The 23,512-nt window shown below is 36.6% G+C and overlaps 4 protein-coding genes across 4 annotated transcripts; 2 read left to right on the top strand and 2 right to left on the bottom strand.

Annotated features, from left to right (window-relative positions):
- Positions 1-462: 462 nt before the first annotated feature.
- Positions 463-3,348, top strand: LOC129573365 (uncharacterized). The gene is made up of 3 exons (XM_055453782.1): positions 463-1,839; positions 1,947-2,835; positions 2,931-3,348. Exons 1-3 carry the CDS (start codon positions 484-486, stop codon positions 3,008-3,010), a joined length of 2,325 nt encoding a protein of 774 aa, XP_055309757.1. The 5' UTR covers positions 463-483; the 3' UTR covers positions 3,011-3,348.
- A 9,681-nt stretch (positions 3,349-13,029) lies between these two features.
- LOC129573357 (uncharacterized) lies at positions 13,030-14,354 on the bottom strand. Its single transcript, XM_055453772.1, has one exon. The coding sequence runs from the start codon at positions 14,352-14,354 to the stop codon at positions 13,176-13,178; it is 1,179 nt and encodes a 392-aa protein (XP_055309747.1). The 3' UTR covers positions 13,030-13,175.
- Positions 13,030-17,409, bottom strand: LOC129573359 (m7GpppX diphosphatase). Its single transcript, XM_055453775.1, has 4 exons — positions 16,625-17,409; positions 16,325-16,476; positions 14,846-15,207; positions 13,030-14,677 (listed from the first exon to the last, which is right to left on the bottom strand). Exons 1-4 carry the CDS (start codon positions 16,974-16,976, stop codon positions 14,506-14,508), a joined length of 1,038 nt encoding a protein of 345 aa, XP_055309750.1. The 5' UTR covers positions 16,977-17,409; the 3' UTR covers positions 13,030-14,505.
- Positions 17,410-17,447: 38 nt separating this feature from the next.
- LOC129573355 (exportin-2) lies at positions 17,448-23,494 on the top strand. The gene is made up of 9 exons (XM_055453770.1): positions 17,448-18,180; positions 18,283-18,434; positions 19,208-19,747; positions 19,997-20,164; positions 20,407-20,536; positions 20,751-21,862; positions 22,112-22,209; positions 22,480-22,647; positions 22,797-23,494. The coding sequence occupies exons 1-9, from the start codon at positions 18,096-18,098 to the stop codon at positions 23,257-23,259; spliced, it is 2,916 nt and encodes a 971-aa protein (XP_055309745.1). The 5' UTR covers positions 17,448-18,095; the 3' UTR covers positions 23,260-23,494.
- Positions 23,495-23,512: the final 18 nt, after the last annotated feature.

Raw genomic sequence — 23,512 nt, 5'->3', positions numbered from 1 at the left:
TCGTCGCTCGTCGCATATTAGCATTCGTGGTCGGTGCATGTTTATTTGTTTTTTGCTCTTGTTCATTCGATTGCCAGACGATTCGTTGTGCATTGTATACAATTTGGTCCTCCGCCATTTTTCCAAGAAAAAAAAATCTCATCGGAGGTATCCATAAATGTGACAGCACCACCACCCGGCTTCGTTGTCGATTTTTCTTAGAACTCATTTAGCTGAGATCAATTTTTTTTCGTTCGATTTTTCTGCACTATCAGCACAATTGTGCACAATTCGTCGATCAGTTTAAACTGATGCCGGTTGCACATTCATATTGATCTGAGCATTTGAAAAGGCAAGTCATTTGTTGTGCATACTGTTCGATTCACAGTGATTGTTTTTTTTTCTTTTTTGTTCAAATTAAGTAATTTAGTCATTGTTTTTAGGTAGAAAATACATCATATCTAATTAATTTTCCTCATTTTTTTCTTTTTTTTTCTCTTACAGATGGGATACCAGCGCAAAAAAGCAAAAAAGAAGGGGAAGCCAATTGCAGTGCTTGGGGACGTGATTAAGGAGGATGAAAAAGAAAAGGATTCCGGCATAAGAACCATCAAAACGCAGTTGCGTGCCATTCTTCGGCCGGAATACCGTGACTTGTTGATTGCAGCCATCACCGACAGATCAATGATGGCAACGAAAATTTGTGCACTCGCCTCGCAGTTGTTCCTGTTCCGTTGTGAGCGCGCATTCGAAGACAATGACAAAGGATTTTTTGAACAGAATGGCGAAAAGGTGATTCGGTCGTGTTTTTTTGGTGTGCTCAAGAAAAATATTTACAAGAAGAAGAAAATGCCGCCGGAATTTCGTAAAATGGTGCAGCAGCTCGACGATAGCCATCGAGTGGTTTGGCCCAACGCAGACTATTTCGGCAACGGAATGAATGATTTAATAGATCCGTACGTAACGAACGTAAAAAACAACTTGAAGACGCATAGCAAGAAACGCCTGCGCGAATGGCTGCGTGTAAAAGTGTTCGAATCTTCGTTGGTTGTTCGATACGAACAGGCCGACATCGACCGTGTGATTAGTTTGGCAATTTATGGCAATGACGATATCACAATCAATGGCATGGATGATGTTGCCAAACGTGAGCGGCGTACGTTGTTGATTGGAATGGTCACGAAGAACAGTTGGTGGGACATACCAGACAACAACATCGGCCTATTCACAAATGGGAAGGACTGGTTCAAGAGCATCGCATTCTGGATTTCCCTCCAGCGGAAAATTGATGATTTCAACACCTGCGAGGAATATCGTGAAGAACGCCGATGCCAACGCGAAGAGTTTGAAGAGCTGAAACGATGCCGACGTCGAAATCACCGTCCGTGCACTTGCCAGCAGCCAGTTGATCGAGGCCAAAATGGAAATGAGTACATTGAGAAAGGGCCGCCGAGAGTGAAAAATCTGGCAGTGATTCCCATTTGCAGTTTCACTCGTACCCACTTCACGTTGGACATTCGAACATTGTACTTTTTGTTGCGTCAACTTGGAATCGTACCACTTAACATCACAGAGGACGAGTTCAGAAAACAAAAGGAGTATTATTGGGACCAATACTTCGATATGCGGAAAATCTATCATCTCGGTCGCAGTAGAAAAAAGTTCCGTTTCCGAATTCTCTCGAATGGACAGGCCGTATCGCTACAATTCGATATTGACAAAACGAAAATGAGCAACATGGAACCGGACAAAAAGGCCATTGTTCAAAACTACAAGAAGTTTGTCAATGAAGGTGCAACTGATCCGGGTGTGAATACGTGGAACGCAACAACGGTACACAACATCGAAACTGGCAAAGAGGTAAACAATATGCGTGCATTGTTCATTTGATAAACCAAAGTTATGCCATTGTCATTGTCATTTTTATCTAAACGGTTTTCTTTGTTCTGTTTTGTTTCGTTTCTTAGACGAACTACACGATCAGCAGCAAACAGTATCATTACTGGACGAAGCAAACGGTTCGAAATCGACAGGGAAAGCGGTGGACCAAAGACTTTGTCAAGGAAGAGAGGCAGGATCGTGAAAATCGTGCGCTCTATCCGGTGATGCCATCGCCATTGGGTAGGCACTGGCAGAACTACATTCGGCATCGACTCAAAATGACGGAACGTGGCATTGCCGTGTATACGACAGACAAATACACGAGACTCAACTTTGACAAGTATGTTCGAGCAAACAGTGTGACCGATAGCATAGCCGGAATGTTGACCAACCATCAGCCAACACTCATGCATTTCGGAGCTGCTCAAATGTCGCCCAGTTCACCCATCGGCATCAAAAAGACACTGCGTTGCCCGGGCAATCGGAAAATGATACGAAGCTACAAAAAGTGTCGTGGTTGTATGGTTAATATGGTCGACGAGTATTACACTTCACAAACATGCGCCAAGTGCTTTGGCCGTTTTGATCGACGTACGAAACGACATCGCTTCAAAGTCTGCCATGATTGTCGGCCGAAATTGGTAGAAGCAATGCTGCCATCAATGATCGTGTGCAAGGTCAACAAACGAAAGATGAGGCAAGAGAAGCTGAAACTGTTTTTGCTCGAGAAAGAAGCGGAAGAGGGCAACGGAAATCCAGCGGTTGGCAATGATGTCCCACATCCAGATCAACTAAACCCAGAATTACTCCCAAAAGTGGCAATCTACCACAAAACATGGCATGTAAATGAGTCTAGTAAAATCGTGGAATACGTGAAATTCAATTCAGCCGGTGAGATGGAAGTTGTCGAGCCACGAGTACACAAGACGACATGGCATCGCGACATAGCCGCTGCAAAATGTATCCTGATCAAAGGTAAGTGCTCATAATATATTGATTGAATTGCATGTGATGTGAGGTGCAGTGCTTTGTTTTCATATCATTCATTGTTTTCTTGTATGATTTTCAAGGACACTGTGACTTGTTTGGGGACGAGTTACCCGAAACATTGCAGAGGCCATCCAACCAGCGAGCTGCTGTCAACAACTAACCAGCATCATGTATTTCACGCCATTCACAATGAATAATTTAAAAATTAAAATATAACATTATGTTATTTCCGCTATGCCTGATTGTTGTGGTATAGTAGGCGTACATACTTAACTAAGGAGGCCAGAAGTACCCATGTATGTAAGTAAATGATTTGTTTTCCAATTGAAATAAGAGTATTGAATGTATTGATGCTAATTTTATGCAATTTTTTCTCCATTCATTCCATGCACAATTGGATCACTATGACGGTTACTTCTACGGTTAAATCTATCCCCGTATTCAACCTTGGAAATGTGCCTGGAATCGGATGTATTTGGGTTGATAATTGTTAGATGGGTAGATTAACAAGTGCATTTGCAGAGTAATGCGTTTATGCATGCGCTCGGGTTTTGAACGAATGTCATTTTGCAAATGATGTTATTGTTAGTGTAATGCTATTCTCGCGTAATTGTATTTAAAGATTTTTTTAATCGCATTTTAATGGTGATTCGTAGGGTGACCAGCTCTTCTGAAGTCAAAATCTGTACAAATAGGCCAATTATTATCTGAAAAATGTGTTGAAAACCAACCAATTTTTATTGTTAAATTTATTGGTCAGAAATGAAATTATAGCTCAAATTATTTAGGTATATAAAAAGAAGCTTCCCTTAATAAAATTAAAATTATATTTTTTTTTTATCATAATTATCAAAACAACATTATACTAAATTTATTGGAAACAATTAATTAGCCCATATCAACGCTTTGAATGACACTTGCTCATTTTGTCACGACGACAATGTGTGTCCGAAAAGAATGATTTCAGCGACGCTGCTGCTCTATCGGTTGTTTTTGCTCTTGCATTATGTAAATATTTCCATGGCAAAGATTCGATCAATTGTTTTTGTCACACATCGAAACGGTCAAAGTATGTATTTAAATAATGTGAGAGCGAAAACAGCTTATGCAGTGTCAGTGTAGTTCACATTTTTGTATTCATTTTTAATAGTTCGATGAATGCAACATTCGAATCAATCGTTAATTTCATCGTTTCTATATGATTCTGGCTAATACACTCTTTTATATTTTCGAAATATTTCAAAAACCCGTACAAATCTGAAAAATGTCCTGCTTTGATAATAATAATGTTTGGCACCAATGGAATTTCTTTGACCTAGGTGGTTCATTTAAATAAATCAATTTGGTATACAATAATTATTTACAGATTTCTGCCCTTGAAGAAATTGTTTAGTTTATTTTTTACAAATTCAATAGTTTGATTAAGCATATTTTTTGACGGGACACGAAATCGGGGAAATGGGGAAAATGTTAGTAGAAATAGATTCGTGCATGAAAAGAGATCTTCTAGTTTGGTTGATTGATTTACTTTATCCAATTTATTTACACATGATTTTATTGTAAATAAAAAGTTTTGATTCAAAACACTTTGTTGAATTCATTCGCATCAAAACATTATTTGGATTAAATTTAAAATTAGTTCCTAGCTTCGTTAGAGCAGTTGAACCGGTGCGACAAAAAGTTTCGAAAGACTTCAAAACTCTTTTGTTCTTGAATTTTGGTCAACAACTGTAATTCTATAACTGCGATCCCATTCTTCTGTAGGTTCAGTCTCAACAATGTCATATTTTGTTCGATCAACATGCAGAAATCCATAAGTGTTTACTCCGGTAGCCGCAATCTTATAGTAGAATACCAATTTATCCTTTGAAAATTGGGGTTGAATAACTATTTGAACTTCTGTTCCAGATGGAGTACCATCAAAACCCGCTGAACAAACGTACAAATAGTCTGCTGCCTCCGGACCAAATCGTTTTCCTCTTGGTCCATGTACTGGATCGGTATGATTGTTTGGACAGCATGTCCATTTACCATTCATTAAGTTTGCACTCGTAACTTCAAATTGATGATCGGTTGCAGAGAATTTTGCACAAAAATGAAGACTTTCATTTTTCGGTTTTACAGCCTTTAATTCTTCCACTTCAGTTGTCGCTGGTGCTTCTATACCTGGTTCATCTGGACCTGGTTCATCTTGACAATAAATGCCATGGCATAAACACAATAAAGGAATTACAACACTTATGAACTTCATGATTTGATATATGGATTATCTTTTGTTCTGTTTCTAGAAAAAGTTTTCAATTTATATCAAACTAGCGTTCATGCTAATTAGCAGAATTAGCTTCGCATTTGTTTATGTTTTTTCCTGATTTAATTACCAAATCAATTTTGAAATGGTGATTAGACCTAAATAGCAGGCATACACAATACATATCGAAGTGTTATATCACTACATTTAACTTTTAATAATCAATTAAATGCCCTGAAAAACAATGTATAATACCTTACCTATAGACACTTTTCGAGGTCTGTACGACTAATTCAGATGCGTTCAAGATAATACAGTTGCTGTATGTGACTTTTTTTTTCTGCGACAGTTTCGTTTATTGTATTATTACAACAACACTATATGAAAAATGTTTTGTTGCATTTTAAAATGAAACCGTATCATATGTTGTTTTCAAAGTCAAATCACCATTTCAAATTTGACTTCGTGATAAAATCAGAACTTCTGATTCAAAAGAAAACTTGAACAAATACGAAGCCAATTCTGTTAATTAAAATGAGTGCCATTTTGATGTAAATTCGCTACCTTTCCGACGATGAAATTTTTATATTTTATTTTTAATGATGAATGATAACATAAATTAGTCACTCACAAATATCTCTTTCTTCACGAACCAAACCATACCAAACAAAATCCACCTCAACAGTTCATTCGAGACGAAGTTCTACTTACAATAGCGTTAGTCCAATTCATGTTAATTATATGTTATTTTTGCTGGGAAAAAAACGAATTTGGCCACCGAATTCGTCGAACGATTTCCTAATCTTGTTTTTTCAGAAGGTCGTTTTCTATCCAATGGTAAAACAGTATGTTTACACACTAATGCCAGGTATAGCGGTGGGTACGATATAGAGGCCAGCACAAATTCTGACTTTGGTCCATAATCCTTTTCCGTGTTTTTCTTTTAAAAAAATTTCACACCATTCGAAAATGCTTAAAAAATTGCGAGTGAAGCAAAAAACATTGTGATCAAGACTCAGTTGTATTTCGATGGACGAAGTTATAACACACAGCATTTTTTTACATTGCCATCATTGTCAATGTTAAACAAGTAATTTATTCATTGAAAAATCGAAAAAAAAATTGCTGCGTTCAATTCGATAGAAATTTTTATTTTGAAAATGAGAAAATAAGAAAAATATTTACATTGGGAATTGGTAAGATTGTTTTTTTTTCTCGATTCTTCCAAACTTCCACTGGAAACGGGTTGCAAGTGAAAGTCTGCAGAATCTTGAAAAACTTTCTCTGATAAAATATGAGGATGAGATAAATGTGTCACATTTCAAAATGTCCACCGACAAGAACATCAAATTAAAAAGTCTGAAACATCTTGGAGTTCCTCTTTACATGGATTTAACGACTGCAGGTCTTTTGTTATTCCGTTTAGATGCGATCAGCTCGAATCATTGTAATTATGGTTTAATTTTGAAAAAATTACGAATGAACAGTTCTACAGCCCAATTGAAAAATATTCAACAGTGAAACAACTGCGTGTTAGCCCAGGAATTTTTCTTGACGTAAAAGACACGAGAATAAGTCTTTCGGGGATCGCAAAAACGTTACCACAATTGGAACGACTAGAAGTCTGTATGTTTCTATCAATTGATGAAATAATTCGAATTGTCGGCGAATTGAGTGCATTGAAATTATTTGAATTCATAATACGCAGGTCTCTTTTTGTGTCAGAAATATAATTTTTAGCATATTTGAGCAATGATTGGTCGTTTTTTTACAAATGGAAGAACTCGTCAATCAAAAGAATGTGTGGAAATTTCATTGAGAAAAAGAAATTGAGGAACAAAGATTACTGAACGCACGCGCAAGTTGTATGGTTTGCGTTGAGATTTGAGTCATTTTGGATCAAAACAGTTACATCATCACATATAATCGGACCGAATCAGACTAGATTCGGTCAATGACTGAATCAGCCATATGATTTCAGATCATTTCATATTGAATTGTATTATTCTTTAAGCTAAGAACAACGAATAAAACAATGAATTGCCAACACAATAAACACATCAAATTTTTTATATTTCTTCCAGTATTTTCTATTTTCCATTCAAAACAACCTAATTTACGATATAACATGCATGCCATTTGATTCAAACATGTTTGGTACACGATTGAATTTTTATTAATTATTTTCATTTTGGGATAGTTGTCAAATGAAAGAGAAAATAAAATGAAATATTCACTTGTCGCCGAACTTGATTCTATTCACATTTACGGCTAGTCACGCCATGTTTATGACACAGCCATTAGGACAGGTAGATGGTTCGTTTGAAAGAGATGTTTAGAAAAAGGGACATTGCCCTATGATCTGTGATTAGACTGGTATTGATAATGTGCACTGGTGGCGTTAATGGGAATGAAGGAGACGAAAATATACACATGAGAGCATATATGCGTTGAAACCTAGGGGAATTTAACTCTTACGAGTTCAGCATGTTTTCTGCCAGTTTGCTTGATTCGCGGAAGTTCGACGCGTTCGTTGTACGTACTAACGCGCACGGTCACAAGTTTACACAAGTTTGTTTATGATTTTGCGCGTTTTTCAAGTTGTTATTTGACAACTAAAACGCGTTTCAAACTAAAAATTGGTTGTTTACGTGTATAAAGATTTTTCACATCCTTTCCAAAAGTTCAAAGATTTATATAATTATAAAATGGACAAAGGAAATATTTTTAAAGAGCTGGAGAAAGTATTGGAAAAGTGCGAACGACTGATGTGTGCGCGTCGTCCAGCTTCAAGTTTGCACACGAACTCGCGCGCGTTCGCGCATGTTGTTTTAATACGGAACTTGTCAACTGAGTGGAATCATGCAAGTTCTCTGGTGAATGTAACAATTTCGTGCGCGTTTATATCATTTTTTTACAAGTTTTCACGTAGTTAAATCCCCCTAGGTTGAAACTTTGGTTTGCTTTCCATTGAAGGTGTTTATGTATAATAGATTTTTGAAGGAAGCAGCAATAAAAAAAAATGATGCCTGTGTTCAATTTCGAAAAATTCGTCAGAAACATAACAACCGTCTTGTCTGCAGGCTGATGTCAAATCGGAATATACGTCGAATTGAGACATTTTTCGAAACTTGAAGTGAGTAAATTGCATTTTTGAACAAAAATACGCCGTGTTTTATGTTTGATTCTATAATAAATCGTATAAATGTAGTTGAATCTCAACATTGTCTAAAATTTGTGGATTTTTATCTTTCAACAAGTTTGAAACCAAGTCTATCACTCTTGTTCTCATTATTATTCAGTCCATTTTGTATTTTTCGTTGATCAATTGAATCTCGATTGAAAGAGTGTACCAAAAAATCTCCAGTTATTAAAATTAAATCACAATGTTTTTGTTTGAAAAATTTCAATTTTGATTTATTTTTCTTTTGTAGCAAAGGAACTGTGCAACGAAGTAATTTTTCGGTGAATAGGTTCCGATCGAAGAAAAGAATCTCAGCAGTCAAGATGAGTGAAAACATATCAGCAGTCAAGTGACAAAGCCCAACCGATAAACGAAATAAGGATCGAACCAAAATGGAAATTGTTGGCACATCAAGCCAATCGATGTCACCATCGATTTTCAAGCTTACGGTCGACTGCTGTGACGAAATATTCGAGTATTTATCAACAAAAGATTTACATTCATTTGGTCAAACATGCAAAGCAATGCAAAAAGTGACCGGTGAATATTTTATGCGAAACTGTGCTGGAGCTGAAAAATTCATCAAGAATGACGGCATTTACACCTGTTACTACGACCATGAAGGTGCATCCAACGAGCAAACGCTGACATCCGGTTTTAATCGATACATCACTAATATATCGTATAAATCTGATCTTTATGGCTTACACCCACGTCCTTACAAAGACTCAGCCACACTTCGTTACATTGAGTCACACAGTGACGAATTTGATTCGGTTAAGAATATTAATCTTATGAATACACATGTGATATCGGACAAAGTTAGATATTTTCGAAAGGTCTTACCGAAAATTGAACATGTTAGGTTATATCGATGTACTGCTGAATACAAACGCAGAGTTCCTCAAATTCACGCAGTGTTTCTCAAATATTGTGAAAACATGACACATTTGTGGATTCAAGATGATTTTGGTTACATTCTAAGTGAAACGTGCAACGTATGGTTATCTTGGGTTTATCCAAAACTCAAATTCTTGCATTTGAGTCTTAGGCATTCGGAAGAGATTTCAGAACTAACCCCCTTTTTCAGACGAAATCCTAACCTGGAAGTTTTCTCGACGTGTTACTGCTTTTTGCATCTAAATCAATGGCGCATATCTTCCGATGCAAAATTTGAGACGTTGATTGTCGAATATATCCAGGACCATATCAGATTGAAATCGTTAAGTATTTACTGTGCGTTGAAACGACTTCATAGGGAAGGTGTCTACAAACGACTGCATTTAAGTTTCGAGAAAATTAGCAAAAAGCTTTGCGATGACATGATTCTGGTGCTCGGAATTGAAAAACTACGCTTCGATCAATTCACCGAAATTTACAATGTGCCTCAAATGACTACTTTGAAGGAGCTACATCTTCCTGGTGGTCTTAAAGTAAACGATATTCAGACTTTGGCTACAAATCTTTTGAACCTCGAAACAGTTACCATCAGCTCCATATCGTCTAATGACCTGTTGCCATTCATGCGCCATTCAGCGAAATTAAGGAAACTCCATGCTTTTCTCAATGAGCGTATACTCAATTTGCCGAAACTGAACAAGGAACGTGAAAAGTCTGCCAATGTACGAAAAGTCATCATTTATGTCAGAGACGACATTTTCTTGGCAACAAAATGGACTACACATTACGGAGATACTAATCTGAAATTAGTCGAAATGAGACGCAGTAACTCGGCTTAGAATCAAGCCGGTAAATATGCTTTGTTTGGCTGAGTTCATTTGTTAGCGATAACTTTTACCACTAAAATTCTGTAACTTTCAGGATTCTTTCATTTTTCGATTCAATTTTTTAACAAAAAATACATTTTATTCAGTTTTTTTTTAGTTAGCTTATATTTAAAATAATGAATCAAACTATATCAAAGAACCAAATAAACGTGTGTGAAAATAATTCAAAATTGAAATTGTTTTTATTGTTCATAAATGTTGCTTTAGCGTGTATTTGTATATTTTGCTCTCTTTCCTCTGCCTAAACGGTTGAAGTAAAGTTTTTGAATCATCTGAAAGTATCATTGATTCATTCCCTAAGAATATATCTAGCAGCATCCGCTCATTCTTATAATGCTTCAAGATTGACTAACAGTCAATGAATATTCAGGAATTTTTGACTGTAGGCATGTCGTAGCCAAAAATGTCGTAAACACGATTCATTGAATTCATCAGACTTCAATTTCATTTGATTTGGCTTTTACGTTTTTGCACCAATTCGAATATTTTGGATAGATCCCTGAACTCAAGGTGAGTATAATTGAGCAAATAACGTATCCAGACTCAATATTATAGAGAGAAAGCAAGAGACACAGAAAGAGAGAAATAGCGAAGGAGAGAAATAAAGCGAATGAGAGAGCAGTTGAGACAAAGAAGAATATTTCGAAAGAGGAAGAGGAAGATACATAGAATGAGTAAATCAGCATACAATTTGAAGGCAAAAATAAATAAAATCTTTATGGTTCACTTATTTCCGAACTTGATTGTATTCACGCTAATGGCTTAACTATACAACACAGCCATCGATACAGGTAGATGCGATGTTTGAAAGAGATGTTCAGAAAAAGGGACATCGCTGTATGATATGTGTCTAGACTGGTGCACTAGCGGCGGTAATACGTTTTCAATTGTTTTATGGTCTCCTTTTAACATTCTGACCTTATTGCTCGCACTCTCATTTGCCCATCGTTACTTTTTACACACAAAAAAAACTTACGATCAGCACAATTCTAACGACTCCATTGGTGATAGCTTCATTTTTTCTCCGATTGACTTCAGTTTGTTTATTTCTTCTAAAAAATCTACCAACATTCAGTTTGCGAGTTGCAATCATCGAGTACACATCCAGTTTTTGAAGGTAAGTCTTTCTACAGGTAAATTTTTTTTTTCAAATTTCTCAACAAGAAGTTTGTTAACAAGAACTTTTTCTCTGAGTTGAAGAGAAATATTACTTGTTGTTTTACCTAAATGGAGAATTTTTACGGAAAAGGTTAGAATTCATATTTAAGAAACAATTTGCTCCTTCACGGTTTTATCGTTATTATGAGATTTCCGTTAGTTAAACTTTTGCCAATTTTCATTTTTTTTTATCAATAATATTGACTTTGTTGAAGAGATGTATGCAGATTTTGTGTACGCAGAACATTTTCACAATTTTGAATACAAATTGTATTGAAAAGAACTTGAAGAATTTAAATTATTGTTTTTCACCCAAAAAACGATCCGGTTATTGGAATAAGATGGAAAAAAAATGTCTTGTGTGATTTTCTTCATACAAATTCTAAAACAATTCACTTTTTTCAGTGCGCCTAATTTTGAATCAAGATGAAGTCAACATTTGTAATCGCCTTTTTATTGGGGATGGTGTGTATGGCGATGAGCCAAAAGACAACGGTTAAAGCACCACATGGTAATATCGATGCCATTCTCAACAATGATCGCGTTTTCAACAACTATCTGAATTGTTTGCTGGATAAGGGACACTGTAGTCGCGAAGGCGAAGGACTGAAAAGTAAGTCGATTCATTTAGTTTGATTCAGTAACACCAATCTGCAATTGAATAATCTTCAGTGAACCTATCGTTTTCAAGAAATCCAACCTTTAACGAAGTGTATAGAAATAGGGGCTTAAAACTGACTTATAGAGAAGAATAGACAGATATAGAGAAATAAAACAGTTGCTGTTATTATGCAGTGCTGGTTATTAGGAAATTTGAGAAATACACAAAACAGAATCATACTCAATCGTTCAATTTCGATGGTCATTTTGTTTGATACCGTTGGAAAAAAAATGTAAATATTCTGGAATGATCACTATCTCAGATTTGTTCAAACAATTTCGTCAATACAGTATCATTGATAAAAGACAATAAATGATCCAAAATGTTCGATTTATATCCAGGATTATTTCCGAGGATAAATTTTGGAAAAAGAGTTCCAATTTATCCGACCTATGAAAGCTATTGACCCGAATAAATGAAAACGAATGGCCTAATTTGGCGTGATCTAGCGAGCCATAACGACCGCGGATCATTTCGGACCAATTTACAAAAATATGCAAACAAAAAAATTCCAGAGCAAAAAACAGCACTTGTATTGGATATTAGTTCCAGTTTTTACTGTTTCAATTAGCTTTTTTTTCACATATACCGAATCGAAAAATTCACACATTAATTCATTCATTAGGTCCACGCTTTATTTATAAATTTCCTTGTTTTCCACATTTTTTTCAGAATTATTACCCGATGCCATTCAAACCGATTGCTCAAATTGTACTCCAGATCAGAAGCGAAATTCAAAGAAAATCATAAATTTCTTGCGAACCAGACGACCGGCCGATTGGAAGGCACTCACTGCAAAATACGATCCGGAATCAAAGTACTGGGGTAAATTGAATGCGAATTTCATGTACAATTAAATGCAGCTTGATCAAAAATGAAAACGAAACAAATCTGCGGACATTTTTTTTTTCAATTGAAGCAATGAAGAATTTAACCATGGATTAGATTGGAACCATATTTTCTATTGTATTTTCATTAAAATTTCCGTAAATAAAATCAAGAGAAAAAAAATCATTTTCAAAGTATCTCACCTTATTGTAAAAACTGCAAAATTCTTACCGATCCATCATCAATTTGCCCCGAATATCATGAAAACATAAACAATTAGATCACACAAAGAAGAAAAAAAGGCATTTAATCATTTTGCGTTTGATGCTGTGTGTGTTTTTTTTATTAATCGATTAAACAAAATCTCAACAACAGCAGCAAAAAAAAAAATGGTGTTCGGTAACAGTGTGTGTTTTACGTAAAGTTTTTTTCAGGACAAGAAAAAAGAAATAAATATTGCTATGAATTAATGCCATAACTTAAGTAACTTAGGCAGAAACCGTTGTTCATTCGAAATTGCTCGGGTACGTATTTGGAGAGTAGATGTAGGTGTTCAACGGTGGCATCGAGCATACCGATGGAAATGTGTGCACTAACGACATTCACGTCTTTTTGCCAGAATTCAACGAGTGTTCGATCGGTATTTTCTTCGCATAAAAATAGGCATTTAATGCCATCGACTCGTGTCATTGTCGCTCGATCAGTGGTGGTGTTTGTGTGCTTGTCCATTTGATAGATTTCCAAATTACGTGCCATGGTTTGAATGAATAAAAATGTGGTTCCTTTGGAGCTGCGCGCTTCGAATAATAATTTCAGTGTTTGACGTCCGAGCATTTGATAATCGTATGAGACGCGATCTACAATGACAAGAAAATTATGAAACAATGAATTGGAATCGGTGAATAAACGTTCTGGTGTGTCGACGTTGGTTCGAATGATTTTGATGTTGCCATTCCAGAATTTTAGCGTCGAATCGCCGACACTTTCGCCAATATGGCTGAGACATCGTTTGCAGTGGATCATTCGCTGTTGCGAATTCACGTGAATGTTCTGGATGTGTGTGCGATGAATGAGTGCAAAATAGTTGCCAAAGAGTAAATCATCTTCAGCCGGCATTAGACTGGTTGCACTGAATACGGGTTGATGTTGCCCATTGCATGTGGTTGCCTCTGGTTTATGACAAAACCATTCATTCGAATCCATTTGTTCCGATGGCAGCTCAAGGATGCGACGAAAATGCAACGATTTACTCAATGGCCCACTACAATTATCGCATACAATCGAAAATTCCGTGTCTGGTTCCACATTCAAGCTTAGTCGTTTCATTGCACTCGCCGCATTCATCGTTGATTGCATCGGTAGGATTTCCTCACGAAAACTCGACGCGATATTTATCCGAAAACTAATTAAATTCTCTTTGGCAATTAGCAAACTCAACGAATTGATTTGAATGCGAACGGCCAGTGATTGCAAATCAATTGTCGTACTATGGTCATTTTCAAAGCGCACAAAAATTTCCGTTGGCCGCAAATGCACCCGAACCGATGACACATCATCGAAATTTGTATCGAACAAAATGAAAAAATTGGCACATTTCAAACGCGGGAAATGCTCAATTAAAATATTCTCAATTTTCATGGCTTCTTTCTGTTTGCTTTTTGGGTGTTGGTGGTCGTTGCTGTTTTGTGTATGTTGAATTTCGTTGGCAAATAATCGGTAAAACTAAAATATTCTGATGACGATGAAAAATAAAATTAAAAGTAAACATAAAAATCGACGACGATGAAAACTAATCGGCGCCGATTTTTGGCTTCTTTGCTATGGGCTCAGCATGGGTGTCGGCATCGGGCCGATATTTTTGGTAGTACGGATCAGACTCTTTGATCGTAAATGGGATCGTTGCTCGTTGATAGTAATCGGTTACCAATTCGATGTTATTGATCACGGTGCTGAGCAAGTGACTGTACATTTTGGGAGAAAAAAATGAATTGGATTAGAACGTACATTTTGAAAGGAGACTCTTCCTTCAGAAAGAGTATATACAATGGGCTTGAGGATCGTGGTATACGATGGATGTAGTGATTCACGATACTAGATTTCGTGGATTAGTTTTCGCTTGAGTCGCTTACCTTCGTTCACAGTGCGTGCCAGGCGCTTCATATTTTAGGAATGTGAAGTGCACGTGCAGATGATAAAATGACGGTTGATAGTGCACATAAATGCGCAACTGTGTCTCGTCCAAACCGTACTTCTCGGCGATGGCGGCTATACCTTTGGTTTGTATGTTTCGCAACAATGGCAAATGCTCCGCGGTCAACGAACGAAGCGATCTCAAATTCAACTGATGAACAATTGCAATGGCATAAAATGTCTCCGGGTTTTTACCATCCCACTTGAAATCGGGCAACAGAATAAAGCCAAGCTTCTTACATGGATCCTCGAATATTATACGATCCACTTCTTTTTTATGCTCGAGAATATTGTACACCCACTGCAAAATAAAACGGAATGATATCAATAAGAGATAGGGGATAAGGGAACGATATTAATATTATAAGTGGTTGATCAAGCTTTTAATTTTCAGCAACAAACTTATTTAAACTTAGAAGAATATCTGGTTATCAGTCACTAAATACAAAAAAAATCGTTTCATTTTTTTCTTTTGGCACACAATGGCTGCTCACAAAACCATCTTCAAACATTTATCTTATGAAGCTAAAGAACGTTATCAAGTTTCAGAGATAAAGAGATGCATTGGTAAACCACTGAAAAGTTGAAATCTTTCAATTCACTTACAAGAAAACATGAAGATGAAGAAATAAAAAGAAAAAAAAAACAGTTGAAAATAACCAAAAATGAAATCAAAATATATTTTGATCAATATATTGATGCTCCTTTATTGAACAAGGAATATTTTCCCTCGATATTGATGCAATTGTAAATACAAAATCTATGAAAAAAAAATACTTTGCCACAATTTCCGGAGCCTTTGTTTCGGTGACAGTCGGCGATGGTTGAATTTTCAATGTCAATTTTCAGTTTGAAAACAAATATGAAAAAAAAAGAATAAATGTCAAGCCATTTGAAACGGTGCCAGTATGCAAATTGCGTTTTGAATTGGCCACTGAACTAAAAACGCGATATGACGAATTTTGCGAGAAAAGTGTGAAATAAAGAGTCGACAGTTCAATGGCGCATTCTGTGTACTGAATGTTTACAAACAACCAAAAAAAATGCAAGCAAAGCTATTTTTGAATTTGCAATGCATGTAATGGGTGCGATTGAATATTGAAATGTTCGAATATTCGAAATCCTATTGAATACTACTTGTGGAAAATTTTCACGTTTGTTTTCCATTTTTTTTGGGTTTTTGTTCGGTTTTTCTTTCAAACTTTCGAAATTCAATTGAAAAATTCTCTCCGTTTTCATAAATGTTCCAACAATTTTTACAATTTCGATCGAAAATAGCTTGAAACAAAGTCAAAAAAAAGTTTTCCAAAACAAAAGTCAATCAATATAACGCAGTGCATATCGATACAACATGTCAATTTCCCAAAAAAAATGCATTCAACAAAAAAAGAAGAAGAAAAGTGTTAAGTCTGCCTTACGTCCAAGGTGAATTGTTCACGTTCGAGTTGTAGTCGTGGTTCGGTGACGGTGTTATAAAGATGTGGTGTTTCAAGGACGATGCGAATATCTTGTGATGTATACTTTTGGATGTGTTTCTCGGTGCACGGGCAAATGATATTCAATTTCACACCTGAAAAGAGACCATAAAAAATAGCATTAGCACCTTGTGATCATCGTTCCGCAAAACGGAACATAACAGGTTGGTGTGATGTGCGAGAGCAAGAAATGAAACGTTTACAAAACAGAAATACAAATAAAAGAGATGATGTAAAAATTACTATTGATGGCTGGTAATGGAAAGCATAGAAAATTCCCATAAATATCGTTAATAAACTCATTTTGTAATTGCGTCTCTAAGCTAAAGTAAGAGTTGCGTTGTGTTGCGCTTCCATCATCATCATTATCATAATCATCGTTGCCATGGTTGTTGTGTGTGGTGTTGACGTCGTGATCAGTGAATGCGGTCTTTTCGAGCACAACAATCGCTGGTTCGGTGGTAGTGGTGGTGGTGGTATCAGACGATTGTTGTGATGGAAATGTGCCAAGCACACAAATCGTTTTGGTTTTACTATTTTTATTGAGAATACGCTCCAGCCGAAATGTTGACAAATCATACGTTTTTTCCGCCATTCTCTCTGTTTCTCAATTCGATGGCTTTTCACACACACGCACACACACACACACTTTCTCTTCTTTCGTTTGCCCCCTTTTTGTAGTCTTCTGCAAAATTTATTTCTAACACTTAAATGTGTGTCTTACATTTACCGTTGTCAGCGCACGGCAATTTCAAACAATAACTCTTTTTTTCACATAAAATTCAGAATGGAAATAGCTATCAAAACTAGACGAATCGATGAACTTCAAGAACAACAAATGGATGTGATGAAAATGGTCTTGCAATGATAATTTTGCCAAAAAAAATCGAAACTACGTCGGAATTGAATTGGATAGAGAGTGCAAATTCGATATTGAAAACAATCAAAACATGTAAAATCACATTCGATACAGAGTGGAAACGAGAGGGGCCGAACTGTCAAACCAATAATATGACATGTAAACGTTTCGACCGAGAGGGAGAGAGTGAAATGTGAGGTTAGGTGGCATTTGGAGGGAAATCACTCTGTTTTGACATTCCGATGATTCACATACACACAAATTTTGTGGTTCTTCAGTATGAAAACGTTGAATTTCTCTTTATTTTTTTTTTTTAACGTAAGCCAAATCAAACCTTGAAAATACGTTCCATAATTGAGAAAAATTGTAAATTTTTCAAAAATTTCATCCGAAAATCCCAAATTTTCTTTTTCCAATTGCAATTTAACGTTCAGTTTGAATCATCCGATACACTGTGCTTGACTAACTTCAGTCCAAAGTTCCACACACATACATTTGAGATCGTATTGTGCGCGCTGTGCTGTGTCCATGACGGTCATACTAACAGTTGTGTTGATCACACACGCCAGATTAACTGCGAACAGTGTCAATAAACACGCAATTTTTTGAAGAAGCAACAGCATCTCAACGCCGTCACCACACATACCGGCCAGATTTCATTCAGTTTTGTTCATTTTTTTTAAAATCTGGTGTTGAAATTTAGTTGGTCATTTTTTTTCGGCAAAAACGAGAAAGAGAATAGAAATCATTCAATCTGATTTTTTTTTTTGTCGCGACGATTGTGATTTAATTGAAACTTATTTTGTGTATAGGACGCGATTATCAAGAGATTTGTAGTAGCTGTATAAAATAATCATGGAAATCAACGAGGAAAATTTTAAAACATTGGCACAATACTTGCAACAAACACTCAGCCCAGACCAAAATGTTCGGCGACCAGGTATGAATCAATTTTTTTCGCAATACAAATTACACTTCTGAAAAAATTTTGACATTTGATTGTTGATTTTTTTTCGTCTCTTTTGTTCCGTGTGTCATACAGCCGAACAGTTTCTGGAAAGCGTTGAAAGCAATCAGAATTATGCGATTCTGCTGCTAAATTTAGTGGGCAAAGAAGATGTTGACATGACAATACGCGTTGCCGGCTCAATTGCATTCAAAAATTTCGTCAAACGCAATTGGAATGCACATGCGGTAAGTTGCGCAATATTTTGTAATTTGAATTATTTTTTTTCCGTCGTTGCTTTTTTTGTTGTTGTAAGAACAACGGAGATAGAATGAGTTGAGGAAGAATAGGCAATTTATGGTAAAGTTCTTGGGCAGGAGAAAAAGATGTTTTTTTTTTCAAAGAGAAAAGGAAAAGAGAAGAATGAAGAGAAAGAGAGAAAGAGGGGAGAAAAAGAAGAATTTCAGTGTTAAATTTGTGAAAGAGTGTGGATTCAAACAGGGCGACTCTTTGAAAAGAAAAACGTGTTTTTTGTGGGAAAAATGGAAATTACAAAATTTAAACAGTTTTTTTTTCTTCAAAGAAAAATCAAATTTTTTTTTTCTAAAAAGAAATCAAAACTTTGTCATTAACAAAACCATTAGTTCGTAGGTTCATGATTCGGAAATGAAGTCAAACTATATCATTATATGAAATCATCATCTTCATCTCCATCGGAATGTGTTGTTCTGTGAGCGATTGAAGAACATTTTCTTGACTCTTCGAATCCGTTCACATTCTTCCACTTTTTTTTACGTCTTTGCTTGTTTTTGACGTTTCTTCACATAGTTTCACGCCATCTAAGACTGGTCAATATCTTTCACTGGGCATTATTTACACCATGTTCAATCAAATACATGAATGATTCTTCAGTTGATTCCGATGTCAATGCTTTGTTCAACATTTTCTTCAGTCGTTTTTGCATCTTTTTAAAAAAAAAATTCTAATCTTTTCTTTCAATTTTCCTCTTCGTCCATTTCAGGATACCGATGGACCAAATCGAATTCACGAAGAGGATCGTACGGCAATCAAAACGTACATTGTGACGCTGATGTTGAAATCGTCGCCGTCCATACAGAAGCAGCTCAGCGATGCGGTTAGTATCATTGGAAAATATGATTTTCCAGAGAAATGGCCGCAGCTCATCGATGAAATGGTGGCCAAATTCGAGAGCGGTGAATTTCACATCATCAATGGTGTACTTCAAACGGCCCATTCCATCTTCAAACGCTATCGCTACGAGTTTAAATCGCAAAAATTGTGGGAAGAAATTAAATTTGTGCTGGATAAATTTGCAAAGCCACTCACCGATCTTTTGGTGGCCACCATGAATCTGGCCAAAACATATGAAAACAATGAGTCCGCATTGCGTGTCATCTACGGTTCACTGGTTCTGGTCACCAAAGTGTTTTATTCGCTGAATGCCCAAGACTTGCCCGAATTTTTCGAAGATAACATGGCCACTTGGATGAACGCCTTCCACGAACTTCTCATCACCGACATACCGTGCTTGCACACTGGCGTAAGTACACTCGATTTTTTTAGTTGAAAAAAAAAAAAACGGAGGCATCTAGTGCTTAAATGGGTGGAAGTGAAATTATTTGGGGGATTTTTGAAATTTATCTTGGGAAAAATGTAAGAAAAGCTAAGAAGTGTATCATTTTTGAAAAAATATGAGAAAAAACACATCAAAATGAATTTTAAAAGCACTTTGAAGGAAATTTTAATACTGTTACTCAATATTTTTGGTTATCCCGTTCAAATTACATAGGATGATGAAGAGGCTGGCGTGCTGGAGCAATTGCGATCACAAATTTGCTTTAACATTGGACTGTATGCACAGAAATATGACGAAGAGTTCGGAACATACATGCAACAGTTCGTGACTGATGTCTGGGAATTGCTCGTCAAAACCGGCATTCAAACCAAATACGATGCGGTAAGTGGAGAATATAGTTGGTAATTCATTCGGCAGTGGGAGGGTAATACCCGAAGAATTCGAATTCGAAGGGAAACTAGGTTGAAAAAGGCTTCACTAGGCCAAAATTTGAACGAATTTTGACAAATTCGATTCAATTTCAATACAGACAATTTTTTCAAAACAAAATTATTAAACTTTCCGCACAATTCGTGATTGAAACATGCATCAATTTCTAATTTCTGCTCTTGAACATTTTACAGTTGGTATCGAATGCACTCCAATTCTTGTCGACAGTCGCCACACGAAATCACTATCGTCAATTATTCGAAGATCCAAAGGTATTGGCCAGCATTTGCGAGAAGGTTATCATTCCAAATATGGACTTCAGAGGTGAGACATTTTTACTTAGGTTCGAATACATATCCTATTTTTCCTTGAAACTATTGCTCATCGAACAAAGGGTCATCCACCAAAGTTTGCGTCAAACTGACTAGAGCTGCCCATGAACTGTTCATTTCGGTTCGATGGGCTTCTCAAATTTTTGGCTAGCTCAATGAGAAAAACCTAACTGATCCTAACAAATCCCCCCGCTTTAAATTCGCAGCATCTGACGAGGAATTGTTTGAGGACAATCCAGAGGAGTACATTCGTCGTGACATCGAAGGTTCGGACATAGATACGCGTCGTCGAGCGGCATGTGATCTGGTGAAAACGTTATCGCAAAATTTCGAAGCGAAAATATTCGAGATATTCGGTCAGTATTTGCAGGTTCTCCTGTTAAAATACTCAGAAAATCCGGCACAGAACTGGCGTGCCAAGGACACGGCTATATTTTTGGTCACATCATTGGCATCACGTGGCAGTACACAGAAGCATGGTGTAACGCAAGCCTCACAGTTAGTACCATTGCCACAGTTTTGTGAGCAACAAATCATTCCGGAATTGAACCGGCCAAATGTGAATGAATTACCGGTGCTTAAGGCTGACGCCATCAAATTCGTGATGACATTCCGAACGCTGTTGGGTCCACAAACGATGGTCGCTTGTATGCCAAACTTGGTGCGACATTTGTCATCGGAGAGTCAGGTGGTGTTCAGTTATGCGGCGTGCACCATTGAAAAGGTGCTCACAATGCGAGCGCCAGATAACACATTGCAAGTGACCGTGGCCCAATTGCAACCGATTGCCGGTGATCTGTTGAACGGACTGTTTGCCGTGCTGAACGGTGCACAGGCCAGCGAAAATGAATATGTGATGAAAGCAATTATGCGCAGTTTTGCCACATTGCAACAAGCCAGCATGCCATTTATGAGCGCCGTACTACCAAGACTCACCGAAATCCTGGAAACCGTTTCGAAAAATCCATCACGGCCACATTTCAATCATTATTTGTTTGAAACACTTGCATTGGCCATCAAAATTGTGTGCACCGCCGAACCGTCGGCAGTCAGCTCATTCGAAGAAGCACTCTTTCCCATCTTCCAGAACATTTTGCAACAGGATATTTTGGAATTTATGCCATATGTCTTTCAAATGCTCGCATTACTATTGGAAGTGCGTGAAAGCAGCGCCATACCAGAAGCATACTGGGCACTATTCCCGTGTCTGTTGACTCCCACACTATGGGATCGTCCCGGAAATGTTACACCATTGATCAAATTAATTTGCGCATTCATTCGACAAGGATCACCACAAGTGGCAGCCATGCAAAAATTGGTAATGTTGGAATGACTTTTTTGAGTCGTTTTTTGCATTTTTAATTTTATTTCTTATTTTTTTACCTTTTTTAACTTTTTTCCTAACTAAATTTTCTTTCGGGTTCTTAGAACGGAAGTTGAAAAAGAATTTTTTTAATGATAATTGGCTAACAATTTCAATTTTACCTTCTGAAACATTGTGAACCTTTTTATTCCGACTCAATTTAATAAAAACGGAAAATAATATTCAATTTGTTCACCTTTACAGAATGCAATACTTGGTGTATTCCAGAAAATGATCGCATCCAAAGCTAACGATCATGAGGGCTTCTTTTTACTACAAAATTTGTTGCAATTTTATCCAACGTAAGTGAACAATCTTTGCATTAAATCAACCAATGATTTAACATTAGCTTTAAATCGATCAGTTTACATGATATTTCAATATAAAATTCATCATTAATTCCATTCATTTTTGACTTTATCCTCGTTTTAATTTCTGAAACGAATTGCACTCTTTAAAAATTTGGATCAAATTATCAAAAATTTAACAAAATTCTTCGATGAATTAAAAATTCGCCTAAATAACTCTCCAGATCAAAAAAGTAATCAACTTTCCTCTTTTTCTTTCCACAGCAATGAACTGCAGGAGAACATTCGTCAGATATTTGCGTTGCTGTTCCAACGTTTGACGCTGTCAAAAACGACCAAATACGTGCGTGGTTTCATTGGGTTCTTGTGTTTCTATGCAGCTAAGATCGGCGCTCCACAATTGGTTGAATTAATTGACAACATTCAGGCACAGTACGTAGTTCGAGAGTTTAGTGAATCACTCATTTATGTGTTTACATCAAGATTTACTCATCCTGACTCATCCTTTTTGCATATTTTTCCATGTTTGTTCCCTTTTCACTTTTTTTCCATCTAACCGTTTTTCATTTTGTCTCCAACAGAATGTTCGGCATGGTGATTGAACGTGTATTGATATCGGATTTGGCTCGTGTTGCGGGCGACATGGATAAGAAAATCGTAGCGGTTGGTGCAACGAAACTATTGTGCGAATGTCCAGCCATGTTGGTGCCACCGTATCGTAATTATTGGGCGAATTTGTTGCAAGCATTGATCACATCATTTGAAATGCCACCCGATGAAACGGCATTGGAAGGTGATGATTTTGTGGAAATTGAAAATGCAATCGGCTATCAAGCGGCCTATTCGCAACTCAACTATGCCAAATTAAAGGTGATCGATCCAATTCCCGATGTGCAAGATATACGCAAACATTTGGCCGAAAATCTAGCTAAATTGTCCACATCACGACCCGGCGATATACCTACACTGATTTCCGCACTACCAGCCGACCATCAACAAGCACTCCAAAAATACTGCGCTCAAAGTGGCACACAAATCGTCTGAAGTCATTCAAGTTCCCATTGCATGTTCTACCTTTTTCTTTTTTTTAAATCAATGAATCAATACTGCAACCTCATTTCAATCAGATTCGCATTTTTTTAATTTCATTTTTTTTTGTTACAGAAAAAAAGTTTCATCAAAAAACAAAACAAAACCAAAATCTTTCAATGTAAGAAAAATTATTCTCATCAAATGACAAATAAAAACGAATTTCCAACAATTGTGTTACAAAAATAAAGAGTTTTTCTTTTTCGTA

This window comes from Sitodiplosis mosellana, unplaced genomic scaffold (assembly GCF_009176505.1).
Source record: "Sitodiplosis mosellana isolate CC-2019 unplaced genomic scaffold, AAFC_SMos_1.0 Smas_scaffold_6062, whole genome shotgun sequence".
In the NCBI taxonomy this organism is placed as follows: domain Eukaryota; kingdom Metazoa; phylum Arthropoda; class Insecta; order Diptera; family Cecidomyiidae; genus Sitodiplosis; species Sitodiplosis mosellana.
This window is presented reverse-complemented; position numbering and strand designations above follow the sequence as displayed.